This window comes from Oryctolagus cuniculus, chromosome 4 (genome assembly GCF_051225735.1).
Source record: "Oryctolagus cuniculus isolate XC-2025 breed Fujian yellow rabbit chromosome 4, ASM5122573v1, whole genome shotgun sequence".
Classification (NCBI taxonomy): domain Eukaryota; kingdom Metazoa; phylum Chordata; class Mammalia; order Lagomorpha; family Leporidae; genus Oryctolagus; species Oryctolagus cuniculus.
The window spans coordinates 85,999,508-86,016,136 of record NC_142870.1 but is presented as its reverse complement, the minus strand read 5'-3'; the positions used below and the strand labels follow the sequence as shown (position 1 = coordinate 86,016,136).

General features: G+C 39.4%; 1 protein-coding gene across 6 annotated transcripts in view; it reads right to left on the bottom strand.

Annotated features, from left to right (window-relative positions):
• ATP13A5 (ATPase 13A5) overlaps positions 1-16,629 on the bottom strand; it is a 129,948-nt gene that overhangs the window by 12,166 nt on the left and 101,153 nt on the right. For all 6 annotated transcript variants that reach the window (XM_089330843.1, XM_070072359.2, XM_070072361.2 and 3 more), the window contains exons 26-27: positions 7,479-7,653; positions 1,227-1,429 (exon numbers count right to left, since the gene is read on the bottom strand). In XM_089330843.1, the coding sequence (XP_089186969.1) occupies positions 1,227-1,429; positions 7,479-7,653 (378 nt within the window). The remainder of the gene's footprint in view (positions 1-1,226; positions 1,430-7,478; positions 7,654-16,629) is intronic.

Below are 16,629 nucleotides of genomic sequence, written 5' to 3'. Positions count from 1 at the left end.
TGGTATATCAATGAAACATAAAAATAATCAGGAATCAAATAAATATATAACGTGTATACATATAACATATAAACTTATAATAAATGATAAAAATGATGTATGTAAGAAAATAATAAAAATGTGAATATAAGTATGATAAATTTTGCAGTATGTTCACTTGGGGAATGAATGAATGAAAGCAATATTAAAAATAAAAAAATGGGAAAGCTGGTTGACTAGATGTATATCCCTTACCACAAAATTACATTAGATTTTAAAAGATTTAAAAGAAACTTAAATAGTAAGTAATATTATATATTTATATATATAAGTATTATATATATACAAGTATTATATATATATAAATATATATTATTATATATATATTATATATTATATATAAATATATATTATATATATTATATATTATATATAAATATACATATTTATATATAATACTTGTATATATGAATATATATTATTTTATATATTTATAGTATATAATATATTTATATGTGTGTTTATATATTTATATATAATATATAATGTATATATAATATATATATAAAGGCAATGAGAAATAATATATAATATATATATAAAGGCAATGAGAAAGAATCAAAAAGGAATAAATCACTCACACAAATAAATACATAAAAATAGTAATCCATTAGAAATATTAGATTTATAAGTGTAAATAGACAATTCACAGAAGAAATGGCGAAGAATATGAAAATATGTTTACCCTCCCTGGTGGTCAGAGAAATGTAAATTTAAACCAAATGAGGTACTATTTTTAAAAGATCTCACTAGATGCAATATTTTTACTTTTTTTTTTGCTTGATACCCCACGTAGGATATACTGTTATGAAGTAAACCCTCTCCAAACAACTGATAGTAATAAAAGGCTGCATAAACCTTCTAGAAAATAATTGAAATTGTGTATCCAAAGCTTCAGTATTTTTTTTTCTGATTCTTTGCCTAACGGTGTTGACTGTAGTGTTATGGAGGTTTTGTGTTGTTTTGTTTTTTGTTTAGGTTTTGTCTTTACCCTACTTAAAGAATATAATGTGGAAGTAAATAAGAAGTTTTGAGCATCTGTTTTAAGTACTAGGCCTTTTCTGTACATTGTGCTAGGCCTTTTATATAAATTGTTTCAATTAGTTCTCCCCACAGCACTGGGAGGTATGCAGCACTCCCAGAGACAGAAAAAAATATATGGAAAAAAATAACATTTATATACTCACAGTTTGTATAGATGGGTTTTCGAAACGGCTTTCCCTTTGAAAAGATGAAAGCTACAGTGATGCAGTTGAGCGTGGTGATGGGCCACAATGTGGTACTCTCAAAACTCAGAATGGAGCCGGGAGTCAGGGTTGCATTTCCAGGCCAGTTTCTTTCCGAACTCCCATTTATTGAGAAATTACTTTGGTTAGCCAGAAAGCACTCACTACAAAAGAATCACCAGTATTTAGGAGACGAATTACTCCCAAAGGACTTCAGCTTTCAACCCATCTGAGTCAATAACGAACAAGACACATTTTGGCCACTGTTGCAATGACAAAGCAGAAATAAAATTCAAAGTTCAAATTGTTCTTTGCCTAGCCGTTGGTCCATTTAGAGCAAGCAATCTGTCCTGACAGGGTTTGGGTGACAATTTCTCTAGAATTCCTTTCTATGTGAAATATGGAGGCACCATGTGAAATGAATGCACGTGTCTGTGTGGTTTTCCCTGCCCGGGGTTAATGTACCTTCCACACTTGTATTCCGAGTTTGAATCTCCCCATTTCAATCTGCTATCCTCATACAGCCAAAGAATCTCCCTAAAGATCTGCCCACGACACTCCTTTTTATGGGGTGTTCATGACCTCACTTCACTGATAAATGAAGCGCAAGGTTTTCAGACTGGCCTACAACACCTTTGCTTTCTAGTCTTAGCTTACCTCTCTGGCCTTAGCTTTCACCAGTCCACCCATGCTCCCTATGCTGATAACATACAGGATTACACCCTGTCGCCCAAATGCCACAGCTTGAACACTTGCTGCTTTGGACATGGTATTCCCTGTGTCTGAGATAATATTCACTCTTCACTTATCATTGTATCTGAAATATCTGTACTTTCACTGGGAAATGAAACTGGTACACCATTGTTCCCTCTTGTGCAGCATTTAGCTCACTGTTCTTGCAATTATTTATTGATGCTTTTTTTTTGGTTTTGTCTTTTTGTTTTACTCAAATTTACAACACATCATTGACATCTAGCATAGTGAGGTCATATAACATTTTCTCAGAAAAGTAGTTGTTTAATATCTTAGCTTTTCCAATTCCACGTTTTTCTCATTTCTTTTTCAATAATCAAACCCACCAATTAGTTTCCATCAGCTTTCTTGTTCAGCATGGAACTTTTAAATAACTGATAACTGTTTGAATTCATTAATTCTTATTATCTTGAGCTTCCTGATTGCAAGATAAGTGCTTTCCATATAGTATATGTGCAGTCAATGTTTGCTGAATGAGGCAATCAGTTTATCGCAAAGCCTTATCACACAAAGAGGGATGAACAGACTAAACAGTTTGAATTACAGAGTTTAAATTGCAAAGTATGTAGGCCAGGACAATTCTATTACAGGAAAGACAGTGGAGACCTAAGATAGAGCAGCTAGTTAGTGACACAGGCAAGCTACACAGAGCCCCTCATTTCCTGTCCACTTCTTTCTGGCTACACCATGCTGTCCTCTAGATTCATAGTGTACAGTATATGCACTCCAATTTTTGGGGAAAAATCTAGTTTTGAAACTAAATTGGGCGGGGCAAGATGGCGGAATAGGGAGGGAGCACATTGATAGTCCGGGAAAAGATAGTTCAATAAAAGTTGAGATTCTGTAGTTTCAGGGAAAAGTTAGTGAATAAATACTGCAGAGGAAACTCTTCCAGAACTAGTGAGACAAGGTGGACCTGTGAAGAGGGTGCGGACATCCACAGTGCCTGCACCAGCCAATGAGTCTACGCACCAGTGCTGGAAGCCGAGGTGAGACAGGGCGCAAGCCCAGCTCCGCTGCAACAGCCGGCGCCGCCCCTCCCCCAACCCACTCTGGGACAGACACTGAGACACGCAAGACTGAGTGGGGGTGGAAATAGAAAATGGAACAGAGTGTGTAGTGCCTGTGGAAAGAGTACGCGATTCAGGGGGACTAATTGAGGGTCTAAACAAGCGAGGATCCTTTGCTGCCTCCCCCTTTTCCCAAATCAGAGCTGCAGTGGGCGGGAAGCAGCCATTTTGTTTGTTTACATTCGGGCTTAAAGGAGAACTGCCTTTGCCTCCCCACTAACCTTCAGAGGCGGAGCCCAAAGGTGGAGTGGAGCGACACTACATTCCTCGCGCAGGGGCGGACAGCAAGGGAGGGCAGCTCAAAGCCCTGACACCAGTCTACTCAAGTTACTAGAAAAAAAAAAAAAAAAAAAAAAAACTACCCAGACGGAATGCCAAAAAACAAAACAAGAACCCACAATAAGAATATGGAAGAACATATAAACTCACCAATGGAGCAGGCTAAACCAACCATAACAGAAGCTGAAGAAGAAGAATAATTTGAAGCCATGCCAGAAAAAGAATTCCGAAAATTAATAATCAGATTACTTAGAAATAATGAGAAACAGTGTCGAGAGCTGAACGAAAAACAAGCCCAAGGATTAGAGATCCTAAAGAGAAACCAGAACGAAATACTGGAAATGAAAAACTCAATTGACCACATAAAAAACACCGTGGAATCCCTTGGAAATCGAACAGATGAAATAGAAGACCGAATATCAGAATTCGAAGACAAACTTCCAGAAATAATACAGTCAGTTCAAACACAGGAAGAAGAAATTTAAAAATTAAAAAATATGGTCGGAGACCTACAAGATTCAATCAAACAGTGTAATGTTCGGATAATAGGAGTCCCTGAGGGGGTGGAAAGAGAGATTGGATTGGAAGGTGTTCTCAATGAAATAATATCAGAAAACTTTAAACAAAGGCAGCTGGATAACAACAGACAAATGCAACAGATAGCCAGGACTCGGAACAGAGTAGACCAGAAGAGAAATTCACCACGACACATTGTGGCAACACTGAGCTCAGTGACACACAAAGAACAAATCCTAAAATGTTCCAGAGAAAAACGACAAATCACATTCAGGGGTAAGTTAATCAGACACACCCCAGACTTCTCATTGAAAATACTACAGGTAAGGAGAGAATGGCATGATATATTTCAAGTATTAAAAGACAAACAATGCCAACCTAGAATACTATACCCTGCAAAGCTATCATTTATGAATGAAGGGGAAATAAAGATCTTCCAAGACAAACAGAAACTGAAAGAATTTGTATCCACAAGTCCAACACTACAACACTTGCTCAAAGACGTGCTGCACATAGAAATACAAAAACAAGAACTTCACTACAAAAAAAAAAAAAAAGCGAATGTAGCCAGTTAGATTGGCTTACATACAGAAATCAACCAACAACAGATGCTGGCGAGGCTGTGGGGAAAAAGGGACACTGATCCACTGTTGGTGGGAATACAAACTGGTAAAGCCACTATGGAAGACAGTTTGGAGAGTCCTCAGAAACCTGAATATAGCATTACCACAGGACCCAGCCACCCCACTCCTTGGAATATACCCAAGTGAAATTAAAGGGGAGAAAAAAAGAGCCATTTGCACCTCAATATTTGTTGCAGCTCAATTCACAATAGCTAGGACATGGAATCAACCTAAACGTTCATCAACAGATGATTGGATAAAGAAACTATGGGATATGTACTCTATGGAACACTATACAGCAGTGAAAAACAATGAAATCCGGGCATTTACAACAAAATGGAAGAAGCTGGAAAACATCATGCTGAGTGAAATAAACCAGTCCAAAAGGGACAAATATCATATGTCCTCTCTGATCGATGGCAACTAAATGAGCATCTAAAATGATACCCATTGAAGTGAAATCGACACTATGAGAGACAATGACATGATCAGCCCTTATCTAGACTGTTGAGGAACAACTTACTATTTTATTCCTTTTAGTATTTGTTGTTGTTGTTGTTGTTGCTCTGTTTGTTCTACATAAGCCTACTGGTTGAACTCTGTAATCAATGTACAATCATTCTTAGGTGTTTAAAATTAACAGAAAAGTGATCTCTGTTAAACATAGGAGTGGGAATAAGAGAGGGAGGAGATATATAAATCGGCACGTGCTCATTCGGACTTACCTCCAATGGTGGAACTAGAAATGTGCCAGGAGATTTCAGCTCAATCTTACCAAGGAGGCAGGTACCAATGCCAGTGCACTTGGTAAAGTGATAAGTATAAATACACAACCGATCAAAAAGATAGGGTAAATGTTGAAGAGATTTCACAAATAAGACCAGTGTAAGCAAACAATGAAGGATGGAATTAAAAGGGAGAGTATGATCCTGCGGGGGAAGCAGGTCACACAGCAGACTCATAGAATGGCAAATGCCCAAAGCGGCACTCCTGCCTCAGAATCAACCCTTAGGGCATTCGGATCTGGCTAAAAGGTCCATGAGAGTCTCACAGGCATGGGAAGCCATGACATGATGGCAAAAACAACCTAAATGAAAGATCCTGGTGAACAAGACCCCAGCAGAAGGAATAGCCCATCAAGGAGGAGGCGCCTTTCTCTGAAGGGAGGAAGGAACCTCCACTGTGATACGGCCTTGACTAAACAAGTTCAGAGTCGGTGAACTCCAGGGGCTTCCATAGCCTAGACAGCTCATAGCAAGAGTCTCGGGTGATTGCTGATGTCATAAATAAGAGTGCCAATTGTTAAATCAACAACAGGAGTCACTGAGTACAGGCTCCCCACGTAGGATCTCTGTCCTTAATGTGTTTTACTATGAAACTTAAAAACAGCACTACTAGTCGAACAGTGCCCTATACCTTGTGTGGTTGTGTGAGTGCAGCCTGTTGAAATCCTTGCTTAGTATATACTAAGTTGATCTTCAGTATATGAAGGTAATTGAAAATGAAACTCGATGAAGGACAGGATGGGAGAGGGGATGGGAGAGGGGAGGGCCACAAGAGGGAGGGAGGTGGGGGGGGAACCACAATAATACAAAAGTTGCACTTTGTAAATTCACATTTATTAAATTAAAAAAACTATATAACAAACAAATAAAAAAAGAAAAAAAGAACTTAATACTTTACCCTTTTAGTATTTTTTATGTTCTACTTAAAACTATTGGTTGAACTCTGTAATTAATACACAATTACTCTTAGGTGTTTAATTAATGCTATAACTAGTACTCAAATAGTATTTTACACTTTGTGTTTCTGTGTGGGTGCAAACTGTGGAAATCTTTACTTAATATATGCTAAATTGATCTTCTGTATATAAAGATAATTGAAAATTAATCTTGATGTAAATGGAAGGGGAGAGGGAGTGGGAGAGGGGAGCATTGTGGGTGGGAGGGAAGTTATGAGGGGGGAAGCTATTGTAATCCATAAGCTGTACTTTGGAAATTTATGTTCATAAAATAAAAATAAATAAATAAATAAAAGAAACTAAATTGGATTGCATATCCCAAGTAATACTTGCATTGGTGGATTTTGGATGAAACTGGCAATCTTAGACATCATTAGATAATTTTCAATCTGTGTCTCACTGATATCAGGGGTTTTGATACCTTCAGGATCAGAGTGGAGTGAGTGGGAGTTTGTACTTGACCTGTTTCAAAAGTAGCAGTTTTATTCCTGTCTTGTCTTTTATAGGGAGAGAGGATTCATCAGAAAAGGTAAAACGGAGGATCTATCATCCTCCTCATCTTTCCCTTAATTTATAGCTAAAGAAATTAAACCCCAGGGAAGTAAAGTTTTATCCTGAGTCTAGTGCTCTGATTCAATCAGAACAAAGATACCATCAACTTTTTAATTTTAACATTCATTTGCAAAACCCAAAATAATTTAAGCAAATCCCTCTTGACAATCTATATCAGGGACCAGAAAACTACAGCCTGTAGACCAAATCCCACTCATCCCCTGTTTTTATAAATAACATTTTGTGGGAGCACAGCCACATCACTTATTTACATAATGTCTGTGGTGGATTTTGCACTAAAACAGCAGAGTTGATTAGTTGCAAAAAGATAATCCAGCTCACATAGCCTAAAATATCTGCTATCTGGCCCTCTACATGAAATGTTTACAGATCCCAGGTCTCCATGCTATCCAGAGCACCAGGGAATACATTTATGCAATCACCAGCTGTTAGAGCTATATATCAGCAACAAATGTGACAGATCTTTTCCCGCCCACTCCACATGGCTCATACCAGCAGTCTACCCATTGACTGTGTTCTGTCCTATCATTTGTGTTCTGCAGTTTGGAGACAAAATATTTATCAAAGTTTTAGGATGTATCTGCAAGCCAAGTTAGACAATGTCATTGAATATTCATTATATCACCTTCTGGAAAGAAAGTTAAGCAAGTGGACTCACCTGTATCGGTAGGCCTCACAATACCAGGGTTGCTGCTTCACACACAGAAATGCCGATATCTGCACTATGCAGCTGAAACAGGAATTCAAAAAGACAGAGAGCAGCAAAGGCGGGGAGAGCAGCTGTCCTGCTGGTCTATATGGAGCCAGCTTTGGGTAGGCATGAGTTGAACTCACTGAAAGATAAATGTAATGTTTCCTGTTAGTTTTACTATTGAGAATCAGAGGCTAGAATGCACATTATTTTGAGTCTTTCATTAGGATTCAGGTCTAGCAAACACAAACTGGAGGTTTACATCCATGCAAGCACATTGCCCAGTGTGTATCCAATTCTACTAGGCTTTATCTCTTCTGTGGTTTGATTTTACCTTCAGAAATGAGAAGTAATAGGATAAGTTTCTGTAGTTGAGACAGGTAATGTGGCACAGTGGATTAAGCATCTGATTGGGATGGGTGAATCCCGTACCAGAGTGCTGGTTCAAGTCCTGAGTGCTCAGCTTCTGATCCATCTTCCTGCCATTGCTGATGAGGGCCCAAATGCTTGGGCCCCTGCTACCCACACAGGAGATCTGGATGAAGCTCCTGGCTTTGGTCTGATCCAGTTCCAGCCATTGAAGCCATTTGAGGAGTAAACCAGCAAACGGAAAATTCTCTCTCTCTCTCTCTCTATTTATATATATACATACACACACACATATATACATATACGTGTACATATACATATTCATAGATGTATATATAGAGAGCTCCCCAATGCGGGAGATTCAGTTGGAGTTCTGGGCTTGGCTTCAGCCTGCCCCAGCTCTGCCTGGCTGTAGCAAGCATTTGGGAAGTGAACCAGAAGATGGAGAATATCTGTCTGTCTATCCCTCCCTCTGTCTTTCAAGAAGATGAAAATAAATAAATGAACTTTTAAAAAATTTTCCATAGTTAATTTATTTACCATATAATATAGTGTAAATGTTTTCTCCACAACCATAAGAACCAAAAATCATGTGTAAAAGGGGAAGAGAATAAGTACTAATGCTCTCTCATAGCAATGATGGGGACATAGAGTGTTAGGAGAGAACAAGCAGGTAACTGGCCAGAAACATCTTCCCATACTAAGTAATTTAAAAGGTATTCACTCTATTATTCATTCAACTTCAACGTGTCAGGCATGGATAGATGCTAGAGCTATGGTCTGTTGCTTCCCGGATGCATGAGTGAATGAGGGACTGTTGGTACCCCTTATATTTGTTTAGGAAAAGTAACTTACAAAAAAATCTTGCTGAAAATTAAGAGTGTCAATAAATATTTGTAGTTTTGATCCTAGGAATTTTTTTCTCATTTAAAGGTATTGGCAATGGGAATTGATAGAAAAGAATAAGTATTTTTCAAAAAAGACGACCTTATCCTGCTTAGAAGCAGCAAATTGATGAAACTGAAATGTGTTTTACATTTTAGAGCTGAGGAGGAAAAAGTGTGGAGAGTTCAGGAAGAATAAAATCACATTTAAGGGTTTATATCATAGCTGTTTGGGTTCTTGTCTTCATATCTGTTGCTGGTTCCCTCTTTCTACTTATCACTGATTTCTTGATATGAGGAATAAAGCACTTACATTTGTGTTCATGCGTGTAGAGGCTGGCTGGTGGGGAACAGATGTGCAGTTTGTGATCATGATAAAGGAGGCCTCTCATTTGTTTAAGGTGTGTTCTGGGGTTGTCAAGTGAATTCTCTATACCTGCATTTTCTCCTGAACACATGAGTGTGTGAGGACGTCTCAGTGACATCCAAAGACTTTTCAACTCGTTCTAAAGCTCTCTGACTTTCTAAGGCTTTTACTTTACCTGTTCAATCAATATTCCCCAGCAGGTGCTTGGCTAGAGCCTGAGGGGTGAGAAGGACTCCCAGCTGTCCTCAAACAGTTTGAAGTCCAGGAGAAGGTGCAGGATTAATCGTGCAATTAGGAATTTGGCCGTTTTTCCCCCAGGTCCTGAGATGTGTCCTCCAAATATTTGTGATTTCCTCAGTGATAGATGTGTCTTATCTCTGGAGGGCCTTGAGAGTTTATGCTGATGACTGATGCTGGGTCTAAAGAGAGTTGCTGTTCCCGTGATCACTCAGAAAGGGGGCCCGGCTGTGCTCCAAAGACCATCTGTGTGATGAGATGGCTGGGCCTTTGAGCCACCCAAACACCTGACCTCCAGAGAGGGGAAGGAGCTGGAACTGGAGCTCAACCTTGTGGCCAATGACTCAATCAATCACAGCTACAGCTAAAACCTCAATAAAAACTCCCAACACTGACGCTCAGTTAAACTTTCCTCACCTCTGTTAGGGTGAGAGTCCAGACTCCATAGAAGAAGGACAAAGGAAGTGTGATGTTTGGAACCCTGCCAGATCTTCTCCTGTGTGTCTCCCCCTTTGGCTGCTTCTGATTGTATCCCCTTGCTGTACTAAAACATTAGTAATACATGGAGCACCTTTCCAAGTTCTGTCATTGTGGCAGGAAATTGTTGATCCTGAATAGGTAATGGGAACGTCAAGACATTTCTCCAGCAGGTCAGAGACATAGGTGGGAAGACAACGCCCAAGTGTGTGGTTGGTGTCTAAGCCATGGGCAGTCTTGTGGATCCTGTGAAGTGTGACCTCACTGGAGACAGTTGCTGTCAGAAGTCACTGTTTGGGTACACAAAGAAGAGGCACACGATGTGGCCCATGACCAGGGACAACAAAAACGCAAAGAGACCATGCTCTGAGACCTCAGGGGACAGAGGCTGCCGTGCCCAGTGTTCTTCCTGCATGCCAGCATGTAAGACAGAATGTGGCCGTGTGGTTCACAAGGAAGCAGTAGGCAGGGGCGAGCCATGTAATAACTGCGTCTCCTCACATCTGGCTCTTACCTCGCTGGTCTTCTCTCTCACACATGCTCATTGCAGCCCTTGCCTTTCTTTTACACAGGAACTGTAGCTGATTGAACTATTGGCCTCAGCATGGTGGCCTATACTTTACTACCCTTTAATTTGAGGCTTCTCTGCATGACTTTGTCTGGCCAAAGAGATGTCAACAGAGAGTTCAAGTACACTTACATGGCCAAGCCTGCTCTCTGGCTCCAATCCCTCTGAGCCACAAAGAGAATATACTCAGTCTCTCCATTCAGTCTGCCCCAGAATGACAAAGCTGGAGCAGATGTGCATCAAATCGAGGCCACACCAAGATCAACTGCCCTACATTCTAAAGCCCAGTGGCTCTGCTGAGTTTACCTTGATGGGCTGAATAACAGTCAACCTAAAGACCCATGACTGGGGTGTATCATAGCTTGGTGTTTTGGAGGTGGGTGATTCTGCAGCATTACTGTGGCAATAACTTGATGATAGAGGGTTCTTTCTCAGAATACTTTGGCCATTTGCACATTAGAGACTGCTAAAATTTCTAACAGAGAATCCATAGAGCTAACTCATATAAAATTTTTTTAAAATGACTACCATTTAAGTCCCTTCGTTTATGCTAAGTGTTTTATAAATATTATCTATTTTCTTAAAAAGCAATACCAAACAGGTAAATTTGATATCTAAGAAACTGAAGTTCTGAGCAATAAAGTCCCTTGGTTGAAGACATACAGCTAACGAGTAACTCAATGATAACGTGAACTCCAAGTCTGTCTGTATAGCCTCATGTTCTCTACTTTACAGAATATTGTATGAGGATGAACCTTATAAATTAGAAGAATCAGATTAGGAACTCTGAAAGGCAAGCTTGGACTGTAGTACTTTTGATCAGCAGCCAAAAGAACTTTTCTGAATTGTCTAGGGTTTCCTTAAAAGTGATGATGATATATGCCATCGGATTGCAGACAGAGGAATGCACACTTGTGCTGTGCTGTACTTTATGCAGAATTAATCATTCTCTCCTCAGGGTTCCCATAGCACATTACTCATCATGCTGCTATTGTGCAAGGTGTCTCGTAGTAAATCTAGTTATTTACATAGACATTCAGCAGACTGTGAGCTCCCTGAGGAAGAAACCTTGTATCATTCCACTTTTTGTTCCTTAATAAACTTAGCCCAGGACATGCTATGTGAGAGGATGTGACAGTTCCAAACTCTATTCTCAAAGTATAGTTTTTAATTGTTTACCTTCATTTGGGTATCATCTAATTGTGTTTCTCCTAAGTAGTAGTTACTTTTATTTCTTTTTAACCATCTGGTGCTTTCTTTTTCATGCTAATGTGATATTAATACAAACAGAATGGAAGGCAGGTGCTGTAAGTAATAATCAAATGGAAAGATGACCGTTTCACCCATATATGGTAAATTTTAAAGTAAACACATATCATTAAAATAACAGTAGTAAAACATTCTTAAGAATTGACAAAATTTGAGGCTGGCACTGTGGTGTAATAGGCTAAGGCTCTGCCTGTGGCGCCGGCATCCCATATGAGTGCTGGCTCATGTCCCAGCTGCCCTCCTCCATTCCAGCTCTCTATTTAAGGCCTGAGAAAGCAGTGGAAGAGGACCCAAGTGCTTGGGTCCCTGCACCTGTGGAGGAGACCTGGAAGAAGCTCCTGGCTCCTGGCTTTGGATTGGTCTGACTCCAGCCATTGTGGCCATTTCGGGAGTGAACCAGCAGATGGAAGACCTTTCTCTCTGTCTCTCCCTCTCTCGGTCTGTAGCTCTACCTCTCAAATAAATAACTAAATAAAATCTAAAGAAAAAAATGAATTGACAAAGTTTGACAAACTATGTTTATAGCAATACTGATACACACAGGCATGTCATTTATTTCTTGGTTTATTTCTTGATTTTTTATAAATTTTAGCTCTTACATATAAGGAAGAACAAATAGTATTTGTTTTTCTGTGTCTGGCTTATTTAACTCAACATATGTTCTCCAGTTGCATCCATTTTGCTGCATGTGGTATAATTTCATTTAGTTTTAATAGCTAAAATACACACACACACACACACACACACACCCCACATTTTCTTCATCTATTCATCTAATGATTGCCACCTTGGTTGAGTCCATAGTTTGGCTATTGTGAAGAGTGTTGCTGTGAACATGGGGGTGCAGGTATCTCTTTGATACAACATGTTCATCTTTTGGGTATATGCCCAGTAGTGGGATTGTTGGATCATATGGCAAGTGTTTTTCTAGGTTTTTATTTATTTTTATCTTTTTAGAAATCTCCATACTATTTTCCATATTGACTTCACTAGTTTACATGCCCAAGTAGTAGTTAATTTTATATTATGAACATTTTAAGACTTGTAAGTCAAACACTGGGAGTCTCGTGAATGCATATAATATACACACAAAATGATGAGTATTTATCATGAGACGTCTAAAGCATCTTCCATCTGATTCTCCAAGGGGACCAACACTTAAGCAAGGTTGGGAGCCACTGAAGCACTGATGGGGTTAATATATATATGCAATGAATGCATCCTACCCATACCTCTTTCTTGGGATACTGTAGCCTCCATATGATGAGGTGCTTGGCTTCATGGAGCTGAATCATGTGACCAACCTTCATCACCAGGAATGATTGGCCTAGAGGTGTACATCTTGCCTAAGTCAAGTAAGTAAATTTCCTCTCCAAAAGATTGGCAAGCAGAACAATGAGAGGTTGAGAACATTAGGTGTGCAAGACAAGTAAAAAGGCTATGGAGACTCAGTACTAATGTCATCTTTTGGGATCATTTGCAAGGTAAGGGAGTAGAAGTTGTCAGATGAACACACTAAATAAAAAGAGACAAGGTGATAACTTGGAAATAAAAAGAGTAGCTTCCATTTTTGACCCTTAATATACCAACTCTCTTCAGGGCCAGAGCTTTGTTCACAGATTTTTTGTGGAATTATATTCCTTATTTTTAAAAACTCGATTCTTTCTTATCTGAAAGGCAGAGAGATACAGAGAGAGAGAGATCAACAGAGATCTCATTTATTGGTTCATTCCACAAATGCTTGCAATGGCTGAGATTGGACCAGGCTGAAGCACAGCCAGGAACTCAACCCAGTCTCCCACATGGTGGTAGTGACCCAATATCTGGAACCACTACTGACTGTTTCCTGAGGTATGTGTTATCAGGAATCTAGAGTTAGTAGCCAGAATCTAGAATAAAATCCTGGGACTCCCATTTGGGATGTGGGTATCAACTGCAGGTCAAACATCTGACCCCAAAATAATGTTCTTGAATACCTCCCTCCTAATTTCCTTGCTCTAGTTTGAGTGTACTTTGTTGAAGAGGACAGAGAAGTGACTGGAACAAACTTGCTTCAAAATGACTGATACACAGATTAGCGTCAAATTGGACTTCGATACAGTAATTTTCCTAATTTACTTCCTTATGAATTAATCTTTTATTTTTCTCCTTTAATTTCTCTTTGATACAGTACATCTTGTCTTATCAGCTGCCTTTGTATGTTGCCTTAAAATATTGTGGGAACAAGGAAAGATATATATATATATATACACACACACACACACACATACACACATACATACATACAGATATGTAAATTAGTTATATATATATGTGAACAAGTTTATTAAATATGTGATGCTATTGTCTTTTCCAAGTACTAAGTCAGGGTTAAGGCTTAAAGCTTTAAGCAGAGAACTTGGAGATGTAAGGAGCCTTGCAAAGAGTAATTTTACATTGGTCATCCAATTGTTGATGACTCCTAGAATGCGGATCAATGGCCACAGTTCTCAGCCTGGCAGTCAAGTTTCTCTGTGATCTGGCCCAAGTCACCTTTTCTAATCATGGCTCCTGCTGTTTCTTTTCACATAGCCTACAGTGTGGTCAAATTGAAAACCTCATACCCTGTGTTTATCAGTGCTCTCTCTTTCTCATGCTGTTTCCTTCTACTGGAAAGGCTCTTCTTTTAGCAAAACGTATATGAAATGTTTCCATCTCCCTATTTCAACATGAATTCTACTTCTTCCATGGTATCATCCCCATTGTCTATCTCCTTTCTCTGCTGCTTTCTCTTCCTTGACCTCAGATTGTCAGAAACTATCACTCTTTTTTTCTGAACTGTGTTAGCATTTGCTATTTTCTGCCTCTCGCTTGCATCTTATTTATTCATGTTCATAAAACTCCCACTAAGCTCTAAACATAACTGATCAGACTATTTAATGCCCCTAGATACCTGAATGCCTAACACACAGTAAGAGAAGAACACTGTGTAAGAGAATGATGATTGGAGCTTTTCCCATCCTCTGGGGAATTTGGGGGCCTCATGTTTGCATGCGAAGAATGGTAAATGATTGTCATATCTCCACAGTATCTAGTAAGAGAGCTCCACATTGGTCCTTCAACTATAACCATGCTCCCACTATGCCTATTATCTATGTCCAGACTCTTTAAGAGAAACATGCAAATATCACCAAGAAATTCTGTTCAAGAATTGTTAGGGACAGCATGAACTGTGGTTTTCTTCTCAGCATCACCACAATCCAATGAGAGAGTCACAAGAACCACTCTAGGAGAGACTGGAAATGATTTTGAGAAGACACCGCGACCTTGCTCATCCCACTTCTATTGCAACAGCAGAATGAAGAAAGAGGGCAGCAGTGAGAGCAAGCTACATATCTACAGCCTGGCAAGTCAAGTGTGAAAACAATGGAAATTAACCAGACTAGGGCTATCCTCAAGGGAATCTGCCCAGTGGGACAGTCTGTAGGCTTTATGGTAAGTACCATCAAGAGGAAGCTGCAGAAAGAAATCCTGAGGTTTGGGGTGGGTAGGGAAAGAGAAAGGAAGAGAAAACTGCTCATGTCAGGAGTGATCTAGAACAGACCAGTCCACAGAGAAATCTGAAGGACTCACCAATGAGTATCATGCAAATTTCCTGAATGTAGATGCCTGTTAGAGAACACCTGACAGGAGAGAGCTACAATACTTTCACTTAAAAGCTCCTTTGCTCTTCATTCCCCAGAGCAAGTATGGAAAGTAGATCACACAAAGGAAGTAAAGACAAATTCATGACCTTCTCTCCCAGTGCTTGCTCCAAGCCATGGGTCGATCTTGATCCAGGAGAAGAAAAGCTTTGAATTGGCTGGGAATGTGAAATGGCTGTTTATAATATCTGGACTTTTCATATCTAAAAATGAGGTCATTTTAATGCCTGGAATTGGGCAGGAAATAATCTGCCCCTAGGATGCCCGAACTTACAGAGATGGAAAAGCAATAGAATATTTGAAGGCAGAGGGTACAAAGCAAACAGAAATATCTGCTTCCTGCCTCTACTCTCATCTTCACCATTCTCCCCTGACTATAGCCCCTTTACAGAACTAGCTGCGTGATTGGTGAATAATAATTGGCTAACGTGCTGTCACTCTGATAGAACATTAACCTTCTGATCAACCATGCATCTGAGACTGTTTTTTCTCCTAATGGCACTAATGGCCCTGCCATGTGTCATCCCAACCCTCCCACTGAGCCCACTGCAGGAGAAGGTGATGGCTTTCTCAGGGTGGCCAATCAGCATCGGGAGAAACTGGCTATGGCTGCGGGAAAGAGTAAAGTACCCCATCACCTGGGACTCAAATCCAAACTAATATATGAAATTAAGTATGTAAAACCTCAAAACAACATGCTCAAGGTCATATAACAATTCTGACACACGACCAGCGCTATCACCCATGGTTATGGATATATAATAATACTTTATTGGAACACTTCCCAGTGCTCCCTTTCAAGTGCTCACCCACTTAGCCAGTCTCCTCAGAGGAGAAAGAGGAGAGGTACAGAGTGAGATCCTTCGTGTTGAAATGGGTGCCCTGTGCTCTGCTGTACACTTTACAAGCATTTTTATCTGATCTTGGCAACCCTAAAAGGACACTGCACATGAGGAACTTATTTTTAATTAGTGATAAATAATTTTCTAAAGGTCACAGAGTTCTGCAGTAGTGGAAGAGGTACATGATTTTTATCTCCATGTGGCTGTTCTTAAAACAGTTGACTATTCTTGGAACCTCCTAATGTTCCTTTTTCCTTAAGGCATCCTTCACGAGTAAATAATGCAAATTACTTGAAAACAGCCAACATTGTAGAAGAAATATCATTGATTCAAAATTATCCACTTATATCAATATAAACAACATGTAGAAAAACATTTAATGAGCTATAAATTCACATTTCAACCCTAAGAATCAAAATTGA